General features: G+C 37.5%; 2 protein-coding genes across 2 annotated transcripts; one reads left to right on the plus strand and one right to left on the minus strand.

Annotated features, from left to right (window-relative positions):
- Positions 1 to 811: 811 nt before the first annotated feature.
- On the minus strand, positions 812 to 1,277 carry LOC145613864 (uncharacterized). Its single transcript, XM_081668905.1, has 2 exons — positions 921 to 1,277; positions 812 to 823 (listed from the first exon to the last, which is right to left on the minus strand). Exons 1-2 carry the CDS (start codon positions 1,275 to 1,277, stop codon positions 812 to 814), a joined length of 369 nt encoding a protein of 122 aa, XP_081525031.1.
- Positions 1,278 to 12,784: 11,507 nt separating this feature from the next.
- Positions 12,785 to 23,883, plus strand: LOC145615106 (protein DCL, chloroplastic-like). The gene is made up of 3 exons (XM_081670181.1): positions 12,785 to 13,121; positions 18,879 to 18,993; positions 23,301 to 23,883. Exons 1-3 carry the CDS (start codon positions 12,817 to 12,819, stop codon positions 23,514 to 23,516), a joined length of 636 nt encoding a protein of 211 aa, XP_081526307.1. The 5' UTR covers positions 12,785 to 12,816; the 3' UTR covers positions 23,517 to 23,883.
- Positions 23,884 to 25,779: the final 1,896 nt, after the last annotated feature.

Raw genomic sequence — 25,779 nt, forward strand, 5'->3', positions numbered from 1 at the left:
AGCGCTTTTCTGCTTCTTTTGCGCTCTGCTGTGCTTTAGTAGGGACTTTGTTATATTTTGTCCTTCCTACTTTATCTGTTTCAAGTGTTTGTGCGTTGTGCACTTCACTTGGCTTTGATCAAAGGCTTCGTCTGCGTGCTGGTTGATATATTTGATTGAGCGTTGTTTGACTTATCCTTGCTGGGGCTTGTTTGTGTCGATCAGCTTTTTGCTTATTTTGTCTGTGTCATCAGCTTGCTTTGCTGTGACTTATTTGTGCCGTTCAGCTTATTTATGCTGCGACTTATTTATGTCATTCAGCTTGTTTATGCTGCGACTTATTTATGTCATTCAGCTTGTTTATTGCCTGCTTACTTCTTTTTGTAAGGGCTTACTGCTTGACTGTCTTCTCCTTTCCTCTCCCCCTCAAAGAGATGGGCTGAATGGGACTAAGAGAGCCTTAGTGTTGCCCATGTAGCTCATCTTCTTCTTTTCCTCTCTTCTCCCCTGCTCAAGCTGAACGTGTCAGGCTCCCCCCTCAGGCGTCCCCGAGGTGGTGCCCTGTTTTGCTTTTTGCAGGTGAGGTGAGGATTAAAGGAGGGATGCTTTTACTTTGCCATTTTGCGCTAAAGTGCTTCTTGCCTCTAACACTTTGTTATTATTCTTGTTTGATTTATGCATGTTAGTATATAATGCTTGGGCATACCATATTAAACAAATTTATGCAATATACTCCTCATGCAGAGGCTTGTATTTCATTTGAATAAAAATGGCTCAAATGCCGTAGTTAACATAACATGGACTGAATAAAGGTTTATCGAACTTGAAACAGCTATATTTCAGGCTATTTAAACAAAATATTTCTTTAACACATCAGCATTGAAACTGTTTCTTAAGACCTGACCTTCTTGATCTACAAGGAGGAACGCTCCTGGTCCAACCTGCTCGTGAATGATGAAAGGGCCTTCCCAGTTTGCTGACAGCTTCCCGTGCTGATTTCCTCTTCCAACTGCTGCTGTCCTCCTGAGGACTAAGTCTCCTGGCAGGAGCTCCCTGTGCTTAACCCTTTTGTTGAAAGCTTTTGAGATCCTGCTCTTTTGGGCTGCCAGCTTAAGGGCTTCTTTTAGCCTTATTTCTGGCAGGAAGTCTAGCTCTTCCAGCATGCGCTTTTCATTTCCTTGCTGCTCATAGTGTTGTATCCTCAGGCTGGGGATTTGCACTTCCACAGGGACAACTGTATCAGCCCCGTAGGCCAGGGTGAAAGGGCTTTTACTGGTTGACTCCTTCTCAGTGGTCATGTTTGCCCACAAGACCTCTGGGATTAAGTCTGCCCACAGGCCCTTGTACTCCTCTAGCTTCTTCTGTAGGGCTGTCAAGATCAGCTTGTTTGCTGCTTCTACATGGCCATTGCTCTGCGGGTTGCATACTTGGTGCCCATATCCCCCAGGTAGTCCTTTATGGTGTCACAGTCAAATTGACACCCATGATCAAAGACTATGCACTGTGGCACCCCGAATCTAGTGATGATACTATTCCATATAAATGTTCTGACCTGGGTTGCCTTTATGTACTTGGTGGGCTCAGCTTCTATCCACTTTGTAAAGTAATCTATTGCAACAATGAGATACTTCCTGCCCGCTGACCCAGCGGTGAAAGATCCCAATATGTCCATTCCCCACTGAGCGAACGGGATCAAGCTGAGGATTGGAGTCAGATCGTTTGCTGGCTGATTTATGACTAGTGAATATTTTTGACACTGGTCGCATTTTTTAACATATGCTAGTGCGTCTTGCGTGAGAGTTGGCCAATATATGCCCCTTTTCTAACTCTCAATGCTTTCCCGCCAATATGGTTGGCACATATTCCGGAGTGGGCTTCTTCCATAATGCCCTCCTGCTCCCATTCTAGAATACACCTCAGCAGTGGCTTTGAGAATCCTTTCTTGTTGAGCTCTCCATTCATCACTACATACCAATTTGCGTCTTTCTTCACCTTTTTAGCTTGTACTTCATCATCGGGCAGCGAGCCATGAAGTTTGTACGCCAAGATGTCTGAGAACCAGGCTCTCTGACTCCCAACGCAGTTTACCTGCTCCTTTTCAGCAATGCTGCTTTCCTCTAACACTTCGACCATCACTGTTCTTGTGAGGCTTTGTAAGGTGGAGCTGGCCAACTTAGATAAGACGTCAGCCTGAGAGTTTCCTGCTCTGGGGACCAAGTCTATCTGGAAATGGACTAGCTAGGCTGTCAGTTTTTTCACATTGGTTACATATTTCATCATAGTGGCTTCCCTTATCTCATAGGCCCCCTGTAGTTGGCTGGCAACGAGCTGAATATCAGTCTGCAGGTGTACTTTGCGGGCTCCGACTGCGAGGCTCATACGTAGGCCTGCCAGCGTCGCCTCGTACTCTGCTTTATTATTAGACGCTTTGAACTGGAGATGGCATACTCAAATACGTTTCCTTCTGGAGACGTCATTATGACTCCTGCCCCACTCCCCGTTTGGGCTGAGGATCCATCCACTTCCACCTTCCAGACCCCAATGTCATCTTCTTTCTCCTCATAGGAGGCTTCCACTATGAAGTCTGCTAAAGCTTGTGCCTTGATGGCTGCTCTAGGCTTGACCTCGAATTCATACTCAGAAAGCTCGATTACCCACTTTAAGAGTCTACCCGATGCATCCATCTTTTGTAATGCTTTCTCCAGCGGGTGGTTTGTAAGGACCTCTATTATATGCGCGTCAAAATATGGTTTTAGCTTTCTTGTTGTTGTGACCACTGCGAAGGCTAGCTTCTCTACCAGGGGGTACCTTTGCTCTACCTCGGTCAGCACGTGGCTCACGAAATATATCGGCCTTTGTTGCTTCTGTCTTTCTACCAGCAGAACGGCTGCGATTGTCTGTATTGACGCTGAGATGTACAACTGCAGTTTTTCCCTCAGCTCCGGGCCTGATCATTGTTGGGAGCTTAGTCAGATGTTCCTTAATACCCTCAAAGGCTTCTTTCTCCTTAGTCCCCCACTTGAATTCTCTGTTTCCTTTCAATAGCTGATAGAATGGCAAGGCTTTGTCTACTGACTTGCTGATGAATCTGGTCAGTGCGGCCATTCTGCTTGTCAACCGCATGATATCTTTGATGCTCTTAGGCTCGGGCAGACTGAGGACTACTTCGACCTTTTCTAGGTTGGCATCTATCCCTCTCTCGCTGATCAGAAAACCCAAGAACTTTCCCGAGCTCACTCTAAAGACACATTTCTTCGGGTTGAGCTTGATTTTATACTTGTTCAGGGTGGCAAATGTTTCCTCCAGATCCATGATATGTCCAGCCTGCGTGACGCTCTTAACAATTGAGTTGTCAACGTATACTTCCACATTTCTTCCCTTCTAGTGAAGGAACACTCTATCCACTGCCTTCTGAAAAGTTACTCCAGCGTTCTTCAGCCCGAAGGGGATAGCTATGTAATTATACACTCCCCCTTCAGTAATGAATGCAGTTTTTTGCCTGTCTGGCTCGCGCAGGCTGATCTGATGGTACCTTGAGAAGGTGTCCATGAAGCTTAGCAGGGCGTGCCCACTGGTTGAGTCTACCAGTTAATCTATCCGTGGTAGTGGGTAACAGTCCTTCGGGCAGGCCTTATTAAGATCCGTGAAATCAACACACATTCTCCATTGGCCATTTGCCTTCTTCACCATGACCACGTTGGCTAACCATTCTGGATAGTCACAGGGTTCAATAAATCCTGCTTCCAAGAGTTTTTCCACCTCTTCCTGGATTGCCTGGTTTTTCTCCGTGGAGAAGCTTCGCTTTTTCTGCCTGACTAGACTAATATCCTCCTTCACATTCAGCCTATGCACCATGATTGCTAAGTCAATTCCGGGCATCTCATCTGCGGAAAATGCAAAAATGTCTTTATTCTTTCTCAACAGCTCTATGAGGTGCACCCCTACTCCTGGATCGATGTCTTTCCCAATTTTCACCGTCCTCGAGGGATCACCTTCTGTGAGCTCGACTGTGACATGCTCCTCGCTGGGAAGTGGTCTGGCCATTTCTTCTTTTGCAGGCTCGAAGATTTTCATTGCCAACTTCTGTTTATCTTTTTCCCTGTGATACTCTTCACGCTTCCTTTTCCTCGACTTCCTCTCAGGTTGCTCAAGGAGCCTTCTCTCGGAATCGGGCTGCTGTCTGGTTTTGGCAGGCTGCTTTAAGGCAGTTATGTAACATTGTTGGGTTGTCTTCTAGCTTCCCCTGAGCTTTGCTGACCTTCACTCATTAGTTATGTAAGCCATGGCCAGGTGGTAGGTGGATACCACCCCTCCTATCTTGTGGATGAGCAGTCTTCCCATGATTACATTGTAGGGTGAAGGGGAGTTTATCACGAGAAATTCTGCTCGGACATCACGCCTTCTTAACCTCTCTCCTACCCGGACTAAGAGTTCGATTATGCCTTCTGGGGTAAGCCCAAGCCATTAAACCCGGTGACCTCGTAGATTACTCTCTTCAGGTCTTTTCTGTCCAACTTCAGCTCATTGAACGCACTGATGTATAGGATGTTGGCTGAGCTGCCTCCGTCTATCAGTATTCTATCCACCTCCCAGTTTGCAATTCCCATTGTCACCACTAGCGGGTCATCATAAGGGTAAATTATGCCTTCTGGTCATACTCATCAAACGTAGCTCGTGGCTGAGGGGGAAGAGGTGGCCATCTACGCTTATCATTGTCGTTTATTTGATGTATCATTGCCTGCAGGTCAACCTACGCTCTATTAATTGTGCCTCCATGTACTGGACCCCCGCTGATCACGTACACCCTGCCCTCTAACTTGCCATCTCTATCCTTGTTTCCGGCTGGGCCCCTATGACCTCCTCTGCCGTCAGCTCGACCCGCTCTATCCTCCTCCCTTCTTCTGGAAGGGTCATCACGCTGCTTAAATTGACTCCAGTATCCTCTCCTGACTAAGTCCTTTATGTTGTCCTTCAAGTGCGTGCATTCTTCAGTGGTGTGGCCATAGTCCCTATGAAAGTCACACCACTTACTAGTATCACGACTCCTGTTTACCATCCTTGGAGGCCTCTGCCACTTATCATCAGCCTTATTCACGCTGAATATGTGAGATCTGGAATGGGTTAGTGCCCTTAGTGGGGTATACTGATCAAACTTCCCAAGCATTGGCCCTCTCCTTGGATCGGGCCTTCTCAGTCCCACCAAGGGACATCAGCTCGGTTGTCATCTTGGTTCTGTCCACCAAGGTTATGAAATGCTCCATGAACATCCTCTTCAGCTGGTTGTACGAGTATACAGAACATTTGGGGATGGCGCCGTACCATTCCGCTGCCAGCCCCTCCAGAGTTGGTGGGAAAGCCTTACACCAGACTGAGTCTGTCATGGTGTAGAGTACCATATTATTCTCGAAAGCTGATATGTGGCTTTTGGGTGTTGTGGTTCCATTGTACTTACAGCTTGGCATCTTCACCTTCTCCATGGGTTCCTCCAGAATCTCCCGGCAAAATGGGGAATCATCTGGAACAACCTCGATTTGCGCTCGTTTGTCTCTCTCCGGGCTGGGTCCTCACTCTGCGGCCGGTGACCTACTGCGAGGGACCCGCTTCTCTGGGCTGATTCAAGTGGGGGTTATTTCCTCCACGCTCCATTCTCGATTCAGGTTGCGAGCTTCCAGCTCCAATACCTTTTTCCTCAACTGAATGAGCTCTTTCTGCTCGGGGGTGAGAGTTGAGACTTCCGGCTTTTTCGCTACGGGCTCCGCAGCTGCTGTTGTCGGTGATGGGCTTGCCCCCTTACCCATATTAGTAAGGACCGCTGTCATTGCAGCCAGCTGCTCCTTGCTGCACTTAGAGAGGTTCTGGAGAATGGCTGGCATATTTACGGGCTGCGGGTTCTGGGTTACAGGTGCTGAAACAATAAGCTCATTGTTCGCGCCTGTTAACGGCATTCCGTACTTGAAAATAGAGCTGGATCCTAGCGGATCTACTGGTTTCGCCGTTGTTTTAGCAGTAGCTGATGTCGATCCAATGGGGTTGGATTTCTGTGAGATGGTCGATTTGGGGTTTCTGGTGGATCCTTTTGGATCGCTGGTTACTGGGGGTGTTTTTTGTGGTGTTTGGTTGGTCTCATTAGTTTTGGACGTGGGTGTTTGTACAGTTTCTTCTCCGGCCATGGTGGTTAGTTAACTAGTCCCTAGCTCAGTTGGTGAACCTCAGGTTAGATGATCCTATCCCCTCCTTCTAGCGCCAATTGTTCCAGGTGTGGATCCAAGGGTTCTGCTGGGTGAGCTGGGTCCCGTCAACTACCTACACAAGGCAGCACACGTAAACTGCCCTCGGGGGTGGCTCGAGGAACCCCCCTCCGAAGCTTAAGTTAGAGAGTGTTTAGAGAGAGAAAGTGTACTTAGAAAGATGTAGAGAGTGTAATAACTCTAGTGTCTAACCTCTTTTCCGTTGTACTTTACCTTCTATTTATAGGCGTACTATAACCTTCGTGGAGAGTTTAGCCTGGTCAACCCTGCGGGCTGACTCTGCCGGGCTGATGAGCCCTCCTTTAGTTGCTTATTCTGCGGTGAGTGCGCACCCTGGGGGCTGGGCGATAGTTCAGCGGGAGCTATCCTATACAGATGTATTTAAGTTTGTTAAGTGATAATAAATTTGTTTGGCTCTAGGGAGGATAAGTCAAGACAACGACCTAGTTTTCCCCATGTCACGTAATTATTATGCATGCGATCTGATTTTGGGCTTTGTTTCCGTGCAGTATTGGACATCGCAAAACCCAATAGGGTCTGGCGGGATGGTATGGTGAGGGTTAGGATTGGGATCGAGGGTCAGAGTAGGGAGATGGGATTTTGCGAACTCGCGAAGGTTGGGGGATTAGAGATGAGGAGGTGGCGGTTTAGTGCGCGAGGAAAGGGGGCTAGGAGGGCCCGGTGGCGCTGGGAGGTGGCTAGATAGGGGGCTGCTGGTGGTGCTTCCATGCTGAAAGGAGGTTAAATGGAGAAGGGGGGATCTGGGGTGGCCGACGAAAGATACCGAGCAGGTGGGGGTGCTGAACGCCTGAACGGGGAAGGGGGTTGGAGGGGGGTGGGGAGTTTTTACTTTTTTATTATAAATTAATATCATTTTCTTAAAAGAAGTATGTTAAAATAAAAATTAAACAATTCTAACCAATTATAATGTGACACTTGACCTTTACCCTATGAAATTGGTTATCAGATTTTTTATCCTATTTATGAAAGATTAGTGTCAAAGGTTGTTTTATTAGGAAATAATCAAAAGGTCGTTTTATTTTTGGAACACTAGACAAGGGTCATATTATTAGTGACATTTTTTCCTATATTATAAGAAAAACGCATAAAAGACAAGTTTATACTACCTCCCTTTCAAATTAGCTGCAACTTTAAGCTCGATCAGATTTTAAGACAAAATTTCATAATGGCCGATTAATAAATTAAAGAATAGTAAATTAAGAGTAGGAGAAAGAATGTGAAGGTAATTAATAACTAAGGCACCACCACCAACAATACTTACCCCACCAATGCCGCCCAACATACAACAGCCACCCAAAACCACTCACGTCACATCCTGAAACCACCCAGTCTCAACTTGAACCACGACCCTGAAACCACCCAGAGAGTAAGATTTAGGAAGGAGAGTGAAAGTGCTCTAAGAAGAACAAGACCCTGATGAACAATGTTAATTTGGTGGGTATCATTAATTTAAGGTTATTTTAGATTTTAACACCACACAAAAACTTGAAAATGGATTTTAACACCCCCATAAAAAAAATTGATTTTAACACCAGATAAAATAACAAAAAATGGGTATTACCATCACTTGATTCCTAAACGGAATCAGTTAAGTGGGGCCATAATGCCACGTGTCCCTTTATTATTGGCCAAAAAAATAAAAAATAAAATTAAAAAAAAAAAAAAAACCTAAAACTACCCAGCCACCTTAGCCCCACTACCGCGCCACCACTACCCAACCACCGACCCACCCCTGCCCTTCCCGAAACCACCACCGCCGACGCCTTCGCACACCCAACCCAGCTGAACCCTCCCCCTCCCTTTCCCGCAAAGAACTGCCGCACCCCCCAAAACCACCAAACCCAAAACCTCGTTCCCCAATACGGTCGCGATTCCGACCACAAATGGCCGAAATCGGCCGGTTTTGGGGATGAGTTGCCTTAACCGGCCGATTTCGGCCATTTTTGGCCGGAATCGTGGTTATTTTGAGGGATTCGTGGTCGTTGAGGGTTGTGGTTTGGTTGTTTATGGGGCCGATTGCGGTTAGGGGAAAGGGAAGGGGGAGTTCAGGTGGGTTGAGGGAGGGAGGGGGGAAGATGCGTCGCCGATGGTGGTTTTAGGGAGGGCAAGGGTGGGTCGGTGGATGGGCGGTGGTGGGGCTAGGGTGACTGAGGTAGTTTTAGGTATTTTAATTTTGTTTTCTTTTTTTTTTTTAATTTTAATTTTATTTTTTTTAAAACAAATAAAAAGGTGACACGTGTCACTGTTGACCCCGCTTAACGGAATTTTTGGTTGGAATCCGTTAAGTGGTGGTAATACCCATTTTTTGTTATTTTGTCTGGTGTTAAAATCAGGTTTTTTTTTTTTTTTTTTTTATTTATGGGGGTGTTAAAAACTATTTTCAGGTTTTTGTGTGGTGTTAAAATCTAAAATATCCTTAATTTAATGATATCAATACTATATACTAAAAGACACACCAGCAATGACACGTGTCATCTTCTGGTGTGCCTTTAGTTATTATTTTTTCATTTTTTTAAAAAAAATATTTTAATTAAGGAAACAAATCATTTACAAAAATCACATTATATTTTTTTGTACATATTCCCTATTGACATGTAATAATTATTGAATTTAAAATAAAAGATTTATTCACAAATCTTTTTTAAAAAAAATTGGGCAATATATACCAAAAATAAATATTTTTAAATAATTAGTGACCTATTTTACAATAAAAAAAATTGTTTGGATTTTTTGCCTACTTTTTTTTAGTTGTGTATTGGAAGCTACAATAAAAATTGCAAATATCAAATTAACATATCACATACTTTTATTGTTTCTTGACTAATTTATAATTATAATAGTTCTCAATCAATAATATACGACTATATGTAAAGATCATCGTGCATGGCACGGGATCTAACCTAGTTAGATTAATGTTTTAAGGTGGTAAGATTATGTTATGTAATTTAGGTTATAATTTTTAAGTAAGGGTAAAGTCCTAATTTTATTTGAATAAATTACCATAAAAAGAAAGAAATAGAAAGTTGCAACTAATGTGTAGCAACCCTAAATGACAAAATTTGCAACTAACCTATAACGAAGGTAGTTTGATAAACTCCCTTCGTGTTTTGATAAGTGTTACACTAAGTATTATATTTCTTTTTTTTTGGCAAAAAACTACATATTATTATTATTATTATTATTAATATTATTATTAATATTATATCTTTTGTCTTTCATAAACCCCGCCCAAACCCACTACTACTTTATTTATTTATTTATTTTATTATTTCTTTCCTCTTACATTCATTACTTTTTAAAAAATTATAACCCCACTAATTTTCTTTTACTTTAGTTTAATACTCCAACTACTTCACTTACCTCTTATATAATTTAAGTCAATTAAATTATCTAAAATAATGTGCCATTCAGAATGTAATACTTATTAAAACACGGAGGAAGTAATTTCTACTCCCTCCGTGTTTTAATAAGTATTCTGCTTACATAAGTGTTACATTTCCTTTTTTTTTTTTGGCAAAAAACTACATTAATATATTATATCTCTCTCCTCTCATGGTCCCCACCCAAACTAACTAGTACTTTTTTTTTTTAATTATATCTTTTATCTCACATTCATTAATTTTTACTTCCTCCGTCCCCTTTTGATAGTCCCTTATGGGCATTTTTCACGGGAATTAATAAACATAGTTAAAGTACATTGAAAAAGTAAATTGACATTGGGTATCCAAAAAAGTAGAGAGAGAAAGTAATAAAAGTACATGGGAAAACATAATTTACATGGGAAACTTAAATTTGCACAAATATTGTTGCAAATTGGAGGGAATTTAGGTAAATAATTAATATTAATGGTTGTTGGAAAAAGCTAATGGGGTGAACATTTTGGGACTAAAATTTGCCCATAAGGGACTATCAAAAGGGGACGGAGGGAGTAATAAACTATTAATCACACTATGTTTCTTTTGAGTTAAGAGTACAATTAGGTACTCAATTCTTGCTTTTTACACCTTTTAGGTACTCAATTTTTTTACTTTGCTTTTGGGTACTCAAAGTGTTTTTCAGGTGAACTAACTCACCTTTAACTCATCACTAACCATACCTAATTAAAAAATTAATATTTTTAAATTAAAAAAAATAATAATAAATGCATTAAATTGACAAAGAAACTAGCCGTTATTTTCTGTATTTATAAGGCCATGAACCTGGCAGAATCACCATTGTTGCTCAACAAAATTCATCCAAAACCATTTGTCCCTGATTCAATTTCAAAAAAAAAAAAAAACCAAAAACAGGATGTAATAATCTGTAGCAGTATACCCAGCAACAAAATTCATCAAGTCTGGTACTTCGCAACAAAATTCATCAACAAAATTATCTGCAATGTTTTCCCAGATTTTGAAGAAAAATTAAAAAAAAAAAAATCACGGAAACAGAAGCTGCTGCCGCTGCTTCCCCTGCTGCTGCTTCCCTTGCTGGTGGTACTTCGAGTCTGCCCCAGCTGCTGCTTCTTCAGTCCATCCACAATACTCCTCCTCCTGTAAATACACAACAAAAACACACACAACACAATCAATCACACATACACAAGTTCACCAAAACCTCCCCTGTTTTAGTGCGAAAAACATAAAAACTAATCCAACCCTTGTGCAATGTAAACAAGATAAAATCAACAACAACACAAGCTTAATCCAACAACAAACAACAACAAAGCAACAAATTTAACATCAAAAACACAACCATTCGCCATCGTCAATCAGTTCAAAAAAAACCCCAAAATTTCGAAAACCCTAAGTCGAAACAAACATCAACAATTGGGCAAAAAATCCAAAATTTATATCAAAATAACAATTAAAACTAAGAGAAATTGAGCTTACCTCAAAAAAATGGCGGCTAAAGGTGTAGTTTTCCTAAGAATCGAGCCCAAAGTGCGCGTCCTTCTTCGACAGTGACGCAACTTCGTTTTCCCGATTTGGAAAGAATAAAGGGGGAATAACAGGGGGAATAAAGGAAAAAGAAAGGGAAAGAAATGGGTGTAACCCGCGTTTTTTTATTCGGGTGGGGCCCACATGCTCTTAACCAAAGGTACTCAATTATTTAACCCAAGGTACTGAATTCTTTGGATGATTTAATTTTTTTGGCCGGAATTATTAACTCAGTACCCAAAAGCAAAGTAAAAATAATTGAGTACCTAAACGGTGAAAAAAGGAAGAATTGAGTACCTACTTTTATGCTTAACTCATGTTTCTTTTACAGTTTTACAATATTCCAACTACCCCACTTCTAATTTTATTCAAATCAATTAAAACTATGTGCCGATCAAACTCTAACACTTTAAAAAACACGAGCAGGCCCCAGTTAATCTCCGAGATAAACTGGGCTTGTTTATCTAGGGGTGTTCTTGTCTTTTCGTGCACAAAAGAAAGGGTAAATGCGTAAAGAGCTCGTGATGCACAAACTTGCAAAATAACTCCAATAGAACGACGTTAAGGAGGAAGCCCTTAACCATAGTTAGTGGAAGTTAGTGGTCCTACCCGTCATTGTCTTCGAAATCAGTGAAAGCCATTGAATTCAAATGTTGTTCACCATCTTCATCGTCGTCGCTGTAGCTTGACTTGTTGGGCTCGTCGTCGTTGTTGATTATCGGCAGCGGCGCAGTATTGTAATTCGGAGTACTTCGTAGTGGAGTATAGTCAATGCTGATAGGTTTCAGTTACCACCACTTTGCTTTACAAACCCACTTTTATGAGTTTTTGATTAATTTAATCCACCATCTTCATCTTCTCCTCCTTACACTAACACCAACACCAACATTAACGGCGGCTCCGCCGTCAAACGAAAACCCTATGAAAAATACAGAAATTTAGGGTAGGATTAACCCCAAAGGGTAATTGATATTTCCCTCCCCATTGAAGATGAGCTTTCGATCTAGCCATTGACGTTTACCAGAATGCATTCTCAGATGTTTATATAATTTCCAAATTTTACTCTACACTTCAATTCTGATGTTTTTTTTTTTTTTATTTTTTTTTACCTTTTTTTATTTGAAACCTTAACTCACCATGAGTTAAATCCAAACGGCAACAAAGATAACGTCGTCAATTTCACTTTTGCTTGCCAAATAAACAAATGTCGGAAACCTGGGTTGAATAACATTTTTTTACTGTCTTGTCCCGAACTCCAATGCACTTTTATTACAATAATGCCATGGGATAAACCATTCACGTTTATCTTGGAGATTAACTTGAATTTTCTCAAAAAATACGGGTAAATTCAGGTTGATCTCTGAGATAAATGATGTGAATAAATCTCCTCTCACAATTTATTCATTTTCTTTTATTTTTTAAATGATAAAAGTAAAATAATAAAGTGACACAGATTTCAACACTTAAAGTTGTGAGAGGAGATAAATTAGATTGTTGATCTCTGAGATCAACTGGGGCTCCCTCGAAAAATGCGGAATATTTTGACAAAAGTGTTTTTTTTTTCCCCTTATAACCCGTTTACTTGAAAGCTTGACTTGAACCACTCTAGTGGGGAAATGCACCGCCCATAATACCACTCCTAAATTCCCATGGCTGTACCTCCAATTCTCAGAGGCTTGTCTCTCCTCCGTCTTCACCTCCGCCACAGACTCGCCACCAGGATACTGACTCCTCTTCCTCGCCCGTTCTTCTCAAGAACCTTTTCTGGTGCAACACCGTCCCCGTCAGACACATCGTCGTCGACTAGTGAACTATCAAAAGTACAAAACCCTCTTAGTTCCTCTAACAGGATCAATGACCCTGATAATGTTGAATGGAAAGATATGGAAACAGAGATTCTAAGGGATATTGAACCTGTTGTTCTTCTCCTCAAAGATATTCTCCATTCTGATAGGTAATTAGGTATCTCTCTCGATCTATTTACTGTTTTTTTTTTCTTTTTATTTCAGGCTTTTCTTTCCAATTTACAGTAATCGAATTCTCTGTTTGGATTTCTGTATATTATATATATATATATATATATATATGTGTGTGTGTGTGTGTGTGTGTGTGTGTGTGTGTGTGTGTGTGTGTGTGTGTGTGTGTGTGTGTGTGTGTGTGTGTGTGTGTGTGTGTGTGTGTGTGTGTGTGTGTGTGTGTGTGTGTGTGTGTGTGTGTGTGTGTGTGTGTGTGTGTGTGTGTGTGTGTGTGTGTGTGTGTGTGTGTGTGTGTGTGTGTGTGTGTGTGTGTGTGTGTGTGTGTGTGTGTGTGTGTGTGTGTGTGTGTGTGTGTGTGTGTGTGTGTGTGTGTGTGTGTGTGTGTGTGTGTGTGTGTGTGTGTGTGTGTGTGTGTGTGTGTGTGTGTGTGTGTGTGTGTGTGTGTGTGTGTGTGTGTGTGTGTGTGTGTGTGTGTGTGTGTGTGTGTGTGTGTGTGTGTGTGTGTGTGTGTGTGTGTGTGTGTGTGTGTGTGTGTGTGTGTGTGTGTGTGTGTGTGTGTGTGTGTGTGTGTGTGTGTGTGTGTGTGTGTGTGTGTGTGTGTGAATTACGTAATTTTGTGTGTGTGTGTGTGTAAATTACGTAATTTTTTCACTAGGGTACTCCTAATTAAATATCCCATTGTGTAATTGTTGTTGAAGAGAATTAGAAAATTTGGGGTGGGGCTGGAGCGTGGCGAGTCAGGGCGGGGTGGGGATTCATAGTACTGAGGTTGGATGCCTTTGAATTGGAAGATGGGGATGAGGGAATTGATTAAATGGTTATTTAAAAATTAACTAAGGGAATCAAGGTTTTTAGGGCTTAGACTGAAATATCATTAGAAGCAAAATCATAGATACAGGGTGGGATTACGCTTCTTCACATTCGTTTGGCAACATCCCAAGGTTGGAAATTGGCTATCTCGTGTGCTACTTTATTCCCACTGCACTTTACAAACGACCAGGACTCACTAGCAAAGCAAGAAACTAACTCTAAAATATCACCAAGGATTTGATGAAAGGAGCTAGCACCCTTCAACATTTCACGCAAGGCCTCCACGACTTGCAAGCAATCACTCAACAACTTTGTTGGTCCTACCTTCCGCTTGCGCCACCTTCAAAGTTCAAACCCCAACTACCTTTGCCTCCACCACTTTGGTCTCCCACACCTCAGAAAATTAAATGACAGCACAGCAGGACACCTTCCCTCACTCGTTAGTCGTCACTACACACCTCACCATATGGTTCAAGGGTGTTATTTAATTTTCTTTCCCTACTATGGTTCATGTGAACCTGAAACAGCCTAGGAAATGATCTATGACTTACGGATTTTGCTACGAATATGATCTCAGTTGTTATTATGTGAGTTGAACTAATTTTCTGTACATAAATGAGTTATGGGTATGAAAGTTTCAAAGCTGAATACATGGACCACAAATCTTTTTGCGAGAAGATTGATTTTGCTGTCCTTATTGATTAAGTTTGTGGAGATCCAAAGTGGTTTTGGTTTAAACCCTTGTTTTTTTCCAGAATCTTTATGAAATAAGTCATGCCTAGAAGTAATTGTACAAATTAAAATAGCAGTATATATAATGTTCAAAAGGTTAGAAAAAAGCAGAAAGAAATGATTTGATATCTAAAGTGAAATTGTTTTCAATTTTAAGATATGTCGTAAGTGTCATAATATCTTTGTCGTGCTAAATGGCCTGATGCATTGATTTTAAATTAAGTAATGTTCTAGTGGAAGTATATGGACAAGAAGAAAGGTTGATAAATGAAGATAATAATAAAAAAAAAAAAATGCTGGCATTAGGTCATGAGCTTATATGTCAAAAACTCAAAAAGTAATTACAAATTGGTAGCTAATTAATAAACTATTTTGTTTTTAGAAGCTAATATTGATAACAAAGAAAATTTCTCACTATGATACAAATGTTTCATATAAGGTTTGATGATCAACCTCTCTAAGTAGTTGTTTGGTTGACATAAAAATACATAGAAAAATGAATTTTCTAAAAGTTGGAGGCATTTGGTTTGGGTTAAGGGCAAGAGTAAACTTGAATCCCTATGGTGTCGTTTTTTAGCTATGTTAGGTCAAATTTATCATTCTTTTACTATCTTTTCTTTTTCACTTCCCCTCAAAGTCCTCTACACCCCTTAGGTATCTCCACTTCTTTTCTTCATTTCATTATCCCTGTCTTCCCTGAAGTATAGAACTCCTTGAGCCATAGAATCCATAGAAGCCATTGGTCCTCACCACCGCTGGCCATCTTTGGTCATTGGAGAGTGTCTTTAACTACCTGCAATTGTCACTAGTGACCATCTTTGAGTGGCGTTTTAATGGCCTTCTTTGTCCTTCTCTATATTTTTTTCTTCTCCCCTGTTTTTTTTTTAACAGATCTATATGCACTTCTCATTCTTTATAGTTAACCAGCAACCTTTTCTTTTATTTTGTTTGGAAATTAATCTGTTTCCTCTCTTATTCACCCATTTCTATAAATCTTTGTTTGTTCGTTTATTATTTTTCATTCTAGAAATCCCTGTGTTCAGGTTATTAAATTTACAGTGTGTATTTTAATTTTATGGCCCTTTATTCCCAGAAAATTTGTATTCTAATTCTTTTTCTGTTTTTTTGCTCGACTTTATCAGAAAATGAGTTTATTTGTTTTTGTTATTCTTGTTAACTACTCCCTTCATTTTTAAATATTTGCTCTTTCCTTTTCCGGCCGTTTTTAAATACTTGCGGCACTTCCTTATTTGGAACACTTTTACAATATTTAATTCATTTCTCTCACCTATTGGTCCCCACATAAATCATATTTTATTAATTTCATATTCTTTGTTTTCCAATTTCTCAACTACTTTTGCTTTTTACAATTTTTTATTTTCCCACTAACCCCACCACCTCCATATTTTATTACTTTCTCCTAAAACTCTGCTCATGGAGAAATGGAGCAAGTATATATAGACTTAATATATAGTCATATTAATTTATTTAAGCTTGTATATATAGACTTAATTTTATTTTTCGTACCTTCTATAATTCTATTATCTTGCCATTCTTGCATTTTTGCCCAATAGATCGTTGTAATTTATTGAGAAGGATAACAGTTGGGACTACAAAGTTATAGTTTGATTCTCTAACTAGAACCAAATAGTTACAAAGCAAATTTAATAGGTATTCATTCTATTTCTAGAGGAAAAACATATAGGTAGGGTGATTCGTTGTGATTCCTTTCCTTTCCGTCTTGGTTTTGCACTAAAATAGGAAGTTTTACGTCCCACAAATTGGAGGCGGTCTTTTAGTCAGCATCACCTAGGTAAGGAAAAGTAAACAACTATAGTATGTGTACTTATTTCAATAACTTAACTATTTCATATTTTTTTGGTTATTTTTCTGGCCTTTGTTTTAAGTTATGTAGATGTGCTATATATAGTACTTGGATGAATTTTGCTATCCTTGTTACTATAAAAGTGTTACATAAAATAATTGCCATTATATTTTTTATTTTTTAAAATTCATGTTGATCTTATGAACAAAAATGAATGAATTATAGACGAAGACTAACAAGTTTGTGAGCCAAATTGAGTCAAACACACGTTCACTTAGAATTTTGTTATAGCTTTGCTTATCTACTTATCTCGCAAACAAGGTTTGACTAAGTTGTTAACGAGTGTATGTGTATCATCTAATTCAAATCCCTATGATAAGGCTTCTCTCCTACCCTTCGTCGTGCCTATGAGGCATTTGACATGATGAGGCATATAACTCATTTTTTTTTTAGGCTTTAACGTGACAACTAATGACTGTAGTTGATAAAACATTTTTTTTTATTATTATTTTTTTAAGGATTTTTTGACTTTTACCACCAAAAAAAATCAAAAAAATGTTTTTTACCACCAAAACTTCTAAAACTTTTATTTTACCACCAAATAAAAAATTAAAAGTTGTTTTTTACCACCTGTCGTCAAAAACCTAACGGAATTTTTTAAATTCTTCGATTTTCGTGTCAAACACATGCTCTTTAGGGGTTTTGGGGGGCACTTTGGTTCTTCGGGTCCAATTTGAGGTCAGAATTGACAAAAAATGATCGGAAATGCCTCATTTTGCGTGTTTAAAAAAACCTCGATTTGCGTGAACACGCAAAACGAGGTATTTCCGATCATTTTTTGTAAATTTTGACCTCAAATTGGATCCGTAGAACCAAAGTGCCCCCCTAAACCCATGAAAAACATATTTTGCGCACGAAATTCGAAGGAAATTTTTTTAAGCCGTTAGATTTAACGGTTTTCTTGCCGTTTGGTGGTAAAAAACAATTTTTAGAAATTTTTTTGGTGGTAAAATAAAAGTTTTAGAAGTTTTGGTGGTAAAAAACAATTTTTTAATTTTTTTTGGTGGTAAAAGTCAAAATTTCCTTTTTTTAATAGTAGTATTTTATTGTATTTAGTGTTTTTATTTATTTATTTTTTATTTTTTTTATTTTTTTATAATCTTTTGTATATATTCTTAAATTTTTTTTTTTTTTTTTTTTTTTTTTTTTTTTTTTTTTTTAAATAAAATTTTATTCTACTTATTTTATCTTACCTTATTTCATTAGTCATCTTTTATTAAATATTGTAACAATATATGATGCTGTACTACTCCAATATCAATTTACCTAAGAATAAAGTTACTTTAGCTGTTGAATTGGAAATTATTTACCATGTAAAAATAAAAATAAAAATTACTACTTTCTTCATTCCTTTAATATTGCAACAATTTCAATATTAGTATGTTTTACAAATATTGCAACTTATTCTATTTTGCACATGCTTTCATTTGATTTATCTGTTCGTTATATGAGTCCATGTCTTTATTTTTCTCTATCTCTCTCCTCAGCTAAAATCCATGTCTATCTCCCTTATTTCAATCTTTGGGGAATAGAGGAGTATATAGTTTGTACTTGGGTTATGCAAGAGTTATGGATGTTATTTATGAGTTATTAGTGATTTTGTTTTGATTTCTAATGATTATCTTGGGGCCTGGGCAATACTCCATGTTGTGTGAACAATTGTAAATCAATCCTAACTCTAATACATGGGCCCACTTAAATCATTTAATAATACTCATATCTGTAAACAATTCTAACTAATTAATTTTAGATTATATTGAGATATTGTCCCTTCATTTCGACCTGAAAGTTTGGCTTTCTTACTATAGACTCTTGTCTCTATGAATAGATTGAAAAGTGAGTGGGTGTAACAAAAACGTAATTTTGAAAAAGAGAGACGAGGTAAATAGGTGGGTGGGTGTAAAGAAATGTGGATAAAGTAGAAGAGAGTGAAAAAAAGTGTGAATAGAGTGGGATAAGTGGGGGTAATACTGAAAAATGAGTTTTCCAAATAAGAAATAAATTAGAAGTGAGTTAAAATTTTGAGTCGACTCAAAATGAAAAGTGAGTGAAACTTTCTTGAATGGAGGGAGTATGAATGGTAATTGTAAGCTTTTTTTCTCCATTTTGATGAATTTCGATTGAATTATTTTTAGTAGTTTTTTTTATTACAACCAAATATGTAGGCTGAGGGATGGGGTTTTAGAATCTTCTTTTCTAATTACTTTACTGTGCTCTAATTATATAGATTAATTTTGCCTTCTGAAAAAAGCCTTTTCTCATTTGTTGCCAGAGTATAATAACCCTAGTTGAGGCTTTGCATTGGCAGGTACATGGATGGGGAACGTCTTACTCCTGATGATGAAAGTGTTATTAGAGAGAGGCTGCTTGCCTATCATCCTTCTCTTGAAGAAAAAATTGGATGTGGACTTGATTCAATTATGGTAAGACTCAATCTCCTAACCATTTTTTTTATAAATAAGAATTTTCCGCTTGGTTCCTAAAATTATATTTTGACCATAATTTACTGGTTTCTAGATATGGTATTAAATATTATGGCCACAACAACAAAATCCAATCATTTTGCCCTTGTAAGTAGGATAATTAAGGATTTGTTGAGTAAAGCCTTGTAATTGTTCGTTCATAGTTTGAGCAATTATTGGAAACACTAACTATTCTATCGTTGTATGTGCTATATTCGATTCATTTCTCCTGACTTAATTTCTTCCACATGTAGGTTTGATTCCCACCCCTTCTTTTCCTTTTTAAATTTTTTGTTTCTCCAGTAAAAAAAAAATAAAAAGGAATTTTTGCAACAAATGAATATTTTATGTTTCACAAATAATACCTCTTTGTTGCAAATAATATGATACGATTGTAATATTATAAACACAATTATATTATATACCTATAAACAACCCATGCGTTTTTAAATATTTAATAGAACCCTAATTCATCTATCTATTTGTTATTTAATCATCTTCTCTGCTTACACTCACCTATCATATGTCTTAAAAAATGACCCTAACTTTTATAAACCAAAGATTATTAAATTGAGGATGACTAGTAGAATATCATTTGAATTGTGTTGTTTCTTTCGTTGCTGGGAATAATCCCACCTTTGGGGCGTCACTTGTGACCATTTTGAGCGGATTGAGTATAAAGGTCGGATTAGGTTGGATTATTTTTCACGGACGCCCCAATGGCGGGATTATTTTTCACGGACACCTCAATGGCGGGATTATTCCCAGCATTTTTTCCTTTTTTTTTTTTATTTTTATTTTTATGGTACAATATTAAGAATCATTGACCTCCTATAGAGGTTTATCAATCATTTGACAAGTGAGAATAATGATCTAAATCGGAGATATATAAACTAAAACAAGCCCATGGGAGTTTTCCGTATGAAAGTTATCACTTTAAGAAATTGGAAGAGAATTAAAACCATTGAGGCAAAATTAAACCGTCTCCCTTTCAAATTTGCAATAAAATGGCTAACTAACTTACAATTGTCAACCACTGATGCCAAATTTCTAAGGATAGATCATGATGAAGAAAAGGAAAAGTAAGTAGAGAAGAGGGATACAAAAGAAGAAAGAGATGAAATACTGTGGAAAGAGGGGAGAGAGAGAAAAAGAACTAGGCTTCTTTTAGATATTTTACTTTTTCTTTTTCTTTTTTTTTTTGAAATTTTTTTTTAATTTTATTTTTATAAATAAATAAAAAATCAATCCATTAATATACTAATTTGATGATTCAATCATTTGTAAATGCTGAAAATGATTTCAATATAGTAAAAATTAACTTTCTGGAATGTGAGCTGTGAGCCCACTCCAATATCATCAATGTTAATTTCATAATTACTTAAATAAGTTGGTGACAATCTAACGAATGGTACAAGTTAGTGTCAATAAATGCAAAAATACCCTAAGTGGGTGTCAACGAGTATGATTTTGCCCTATTGAAATGAGTTAAAGGTGAGAAAATGCAATAGAATCTTGTAAATTACCCTAATAACCCAAGTGGGTAAGCAACTAAAGAGTTTCCTGTTAAGGGGTATATTAGGTATCTGCATTGTGAAAAGTGATAACACTGCAATATTTGTGTATGTTCCTTAGGCAATAAGGAAATGGAAAATTTGCCAAGCATAATCCCTACTATACTCAGGCCGCCAAAATAATCTCTACTTTTGATTATTTTTTAATAATCTCAAATTTCTATTTCATCTGCCCAAAACACCGTAAACAAGTAATTCTTTTTTTAGGTTTGATGTGCACGTGTCACCACGTGATTGGTAAAACATTGAATACTTATTAATATTATTAGGAAAAATCGCCAAGTATAATCCTAACTTTATTTGGACCGCCCAAAATAATCCTTACTTTTGATTATTTTCTAATAATCCCAACTTTCTATTTCATCCGCCCAAAACAGTCTAAGTGACCATTAACTTGAAAGAGGTAAATATTGTTTTTTTTAGGTTTAATGTACACGTGTCACCACGTGATTGGTCAAAAATTTAATAATTATTAATATTAGTATTTTTATTATTTTTATCATCTAATTATTTAAAAATTTTAAAAAACCACCACCATCCCCAGCATCGCCCCAGGCCCTCCCCTCAAAACCCCCCCTTTTCTCCCCCACGAATTAACCTTAAAAAACCGATACCTTATGGTTAATCACCAATTCACCTTAGCATTATCGATTGAATAATTGGTGGGATCAAGATTGCTTTGATGATGTTCTTGATGATTATCATGTTGATGATTTTGATCTCTTTGATTTCTATGACACCTTTGAACTTCATCCTCCAAAACGTAAGGCAATTTTTCCTAATAAAATAGAGGAAGTATATCAATTTGTGCAACGACATCATCAAATTGGGCAATTATGTGTTGAATTAAAAGTTCGCATTTTAAGTAGCATAAAGAGATAAAAAGAAAATAACCATGGGGGCGGGGTTGGGGAAAGAAGGTAGTTGGAGTGTATGGGGAAGAGGTATTTTTGTTTAGTTTATTTTTGTTATTACCTTTTTACTATTTATGTGATATCTAAGACTACTTTTGCAAACGCTAGCTTTGTTTGCTGTTTCATGGAGAGAAAGAGGATTTTGAATGGATTTAAACACAAAGAATGTAGATCTTTTAGATGTGTTTGGTCATACTTGTTTTACATATATTTGTCAAGGACCGGTTTCTCACAGCAAGTTAAAGCTAACTAATGTCAAAGATATAAAGCTTGAGTACTTTATTGGTTAATTGAACTAAACGATTACAAGGGATAGTCAATGGCTTGAGGCCATTAATCTCATACTCTCAAGGTTATTCTTACTCAGTTTCTGGATGCTGCTACTCTTTTACAAACTACCTTATATACTCAAGCTCCTGTCACAATTACAAGCCCTAATATTAATTAAGATTGTCATCTAGTAGAAAGCAAAATAGACATAACATAAAGTGTCCTCTTACCATGGCTAGTGCTCCTTGTCTTCTTTCCCGTTTTGGCTTGCTACCCAAATGCTCTGTTCTTCATGTCTGCTTCCCCTTTCATCTTTGTATTTGACTTTGGTTGTTCCCTGAGTTGATGTGAAGTACATTGAGCTTGGGCCTTCTTTGGTAGACCCGAATTGGTGTTTGGGCCTCCCTAGCTGGCAGGTTGCGTAGGTGGATCCATCACAATATTACATTGAATGGATTCAAACCCAAAGAGGGTATATCTTTGTAGAATGGAGGTATTGTGTGTTAATGTGTTTGGTCATGCTTGTTTTAGATATATTACCGTTTTTCATTAAGTAGTTGTCTCTAGGAGTACACATATTAGGGGTGCATGGCAAACAATTACAATTTAAGAAATTTAACTGAAATTTTAAATGTAGCTTGGGGTGGATTTCCCACCGCTTTTTCTTCTTTGTTAATGGTCGTATTTCCTTAAAGCATTTAAAAGGAGTGTCAAACAATTAAGTACAATTTAAGAAGTTTAAATGAAATTTTAAATATAGCTTGGGGTGGATTTTCCATTGTTTTTTCTTCTTTGAGATTGTTAAAAATGTAATAGGCGTTTTTTTTTATTTTTTTTATTTTTTCCCTTTTAAAATCTAGTTATTTGATTGTTTTCCTCTTTAAAACCTCTCCTTGCAATTGGGGACTTGATGGATTGCTTAAATTTTGATATTTAGAAAAATTGGAAATGGTAAAAGGTAAACCAAAACGGCATAAATGAAAAAAAAACATAACCAAAAAAAAAAAAAGGAAAAGAAAATGCTTGATGTTAAGGAGATTCGAACAAAGACCTTTGACTCCTTAAGAGAATCAAAACTTAAGACAAACCACTAGGCCAGATCATTTATATCTCAAGTATGCTTTGCTTTTAATCTTTTTTTCTTAATGGGTATTCCCCCGTCTTTTGTTCTAAGCTTGCTCGCCAGTGGTGCATTCTGCACCATATAAGAGTTGCTCTAGAATATTTGCGTTACAGAACATGTGCCTATAGGAGACTTCTAGACCTGCTATTTACTATCTTTATTTCTATCTTATTTTAAAAAATACTTTTAAATTGCTATTAGCAATGGGACAAAAAGGCTTAATTTGACCATTTTAATATGAGATCATGTCCTTTAAGTGATCATCTTTTCAGTTTAGGGTGATACTAATTTTCCTATATAAGTAGTGATGTTAAATTCAATTTGAAATCATTAGTGGAAAATGCTTAGTTTCTTTATCTTGAGCTATTGTTCATTTTACTTGTGAAGGTTGATCGGCACCCCCAATTTGAAAGATCAAGGAGTTTATTTGTTGTTAGAACGGATGGTGGATGGATTGACTTCTCTTACCAAAAATGTCTACGGGAGTATGTTCGACAGAAATTCCCCTGTTATTCTAAATATTTTGAACAGCAGAAGCTAGCAGTTCTTTATAAGAAACAGCCACGACGGCTCTATCTTTGGTCTAGAGGAGGTATCATGTAGTAAAGGTTTTTGTCCGTTTCTGGCATCGGCGTTGGTGAGTTAGGCTTTGATCAGTTTAAGTTCCTTTGGTTGAGATTTGAGGCCGTTATCCTACTAGGTTTATCAGACAGAAATCATCCTATGTCAAGAAACTCTGCTCTGAATTGAATGTGCATTGAATGTGCATTTTAGTATCTGAGTGGTTAGTATCTTACTAGGTTTATCAGACAGAAATCATTCTCTGTCAAGAAACTGTCTCTGAATTGAATGTGCATTTTGGTATCTGAGTTTTTGTGTGCACTTTACCCTTTTTTTTGATGGCCTGCAGTGTGAATATGGCTAACCACTTAATATATATGTTTATTGATAGACAAACAATTCAGTTGTTTCGATGTCTCTAATGTGAGCCCTACTGTAGAGGAAGTAGTAATGCAGTAATGTTATGTATATGTTGGTATATAACATGGCAATTTCATAGATATTTTATGAATTAACATTGTACTATTAAGATGTAAAACGCACCACAAATTGTGGAATAGTAGTATCAATGGTTATAGTGGTACTAAAGATTGTTACAATGGTATACCTTTGGAAGCTAATATATATACCACTAGGTCGTCAAATTGTGCTATTGATAGTGTAATGGTATACAAGTAATAGTTAAATGTAATGGTACCAAAATGACTACAATTGTACAACTAAAACCCGACAATTAAAGGGAAATATGTGGTCCCATCACTTTTGTTTTTATACTAACCGCCTTCGCTATGTACCAACAAATACATAACAATACTCCTTTTAAAACCCCCTTTAGCTGTGTACTCTATCTGTTTTTAAATACTTGCTCCATTTCTCTTGGGCACGTATGCCGATGCTAATCTTTGATCAATTATATCTTTAATTATCATTAAGTATAAATTTGAACAATAAAAAATTAATAATCTATTCATTGATACGATTCCAACAAGTACCCACAAGATTATATTTTTTCTTATGTATAAATCACAAACATTAGTCAAAGTAGGACAAATAAATAGTGTAAAAAATAGAAATGGAGCAAGTATTTAAAAACGGAGGGAGTATAACAAAGACGAAAGGTTATCTTGGCCTAAAATTGTGTTTTAGGTGCAAGCGAAGATTATTTTGCATAAATAACATCTATATTCTTATGCATGAAAGTCACTATTTTATTTATTTTTTAGTACTATTTATTTATTTTAAACGCAAAGAGGAGATATATGATTATTTAATTAAGGCAATTACCCATTATCAGCATAATTATAACAAGAGCGGTTAAAAACTGACCCGACTAGAGAACTCGACCATAATCGACAATCATCTGTACTTGACTTATACCCGAACAATGGGGGAAACTAGTGATCGGTAACCCGACCTGAACCCAACTTGATGTTAACCGACAACCAATTTGATCCGATGATCTGTGACATGGACCCGAACTTGCAGTGACCTGATAGTAACCGTCAATCGGTTTAATTAAACCTGACAACAATCCGAACCTGAACTAGTACCCGACCCAATTAGAACCTGAAACGATTATAACCCAACACAACCTGTTATTAACCTGAGTCATGGAAGGTTTAATAAAATTCTATATACCTTTTGTTCAACTAATATATTAACCCGCCCAAACCCGACTCAACACAAACCAAACCTAAAAAATAACCCGATCTGAATTTGACTCGAATCGAACACGACCTACGGCTACACCCGGAAGGGTGAAAGACTAGGAATAACTTATCGAAATTGACCCGGCCTGAACTTGAACTTCATCTGAGGCTAGATTGACCCTATATAACCTGATCCTGATTCAACCCGAAAGATAATTTGACTCGACCCAAACCCGATTTGAATACCCGATGTGGCAGCTATTTACAACAAGATGAATTTCACAATCAAACATCTTGTAATTTCATTTATATGAGAATTTTTTATATCATGAAAAAAATAGTAGCATATAATAGGCGAAGATTCTACGATTATCAGCCTTAACAGTAAACAAAAGTAGTGAAGAACAACTTGAGAAGGAATGTGCTCTAGAAAATATTCCAGCAAAAACATAAAAAATGGTAGACATTAACATTTTGTTCATTATTCAAAAGCATTTTGTACACTTATTTACTGGGTATGTATCATATATTTTAGCAAATTGAAAACATTCATTTGAAAATATTGAACAAATCAAGATGTTTTATTTTTACAGATGTTCTTTTCATTTGAAAAAAAACTATAGTTCCATAAGCTATATTTTGTAAAAATGTTAATT

The sequence above is a fragment of the Chenopodium album genome, chromosome 25 (assembly GCF_948465745.1).
Source record: "Chenopodium album chromosome 25, dcCheAlbu1.1, whole genome shotgun sequence".
Taxonomy (NCBI): Eukaryota; Viridiplantae; Streptophyta; class Magnoliopsida; order Caryophyllales; family Amaranthaceae; genus Chenopodium; species Chenopodium album.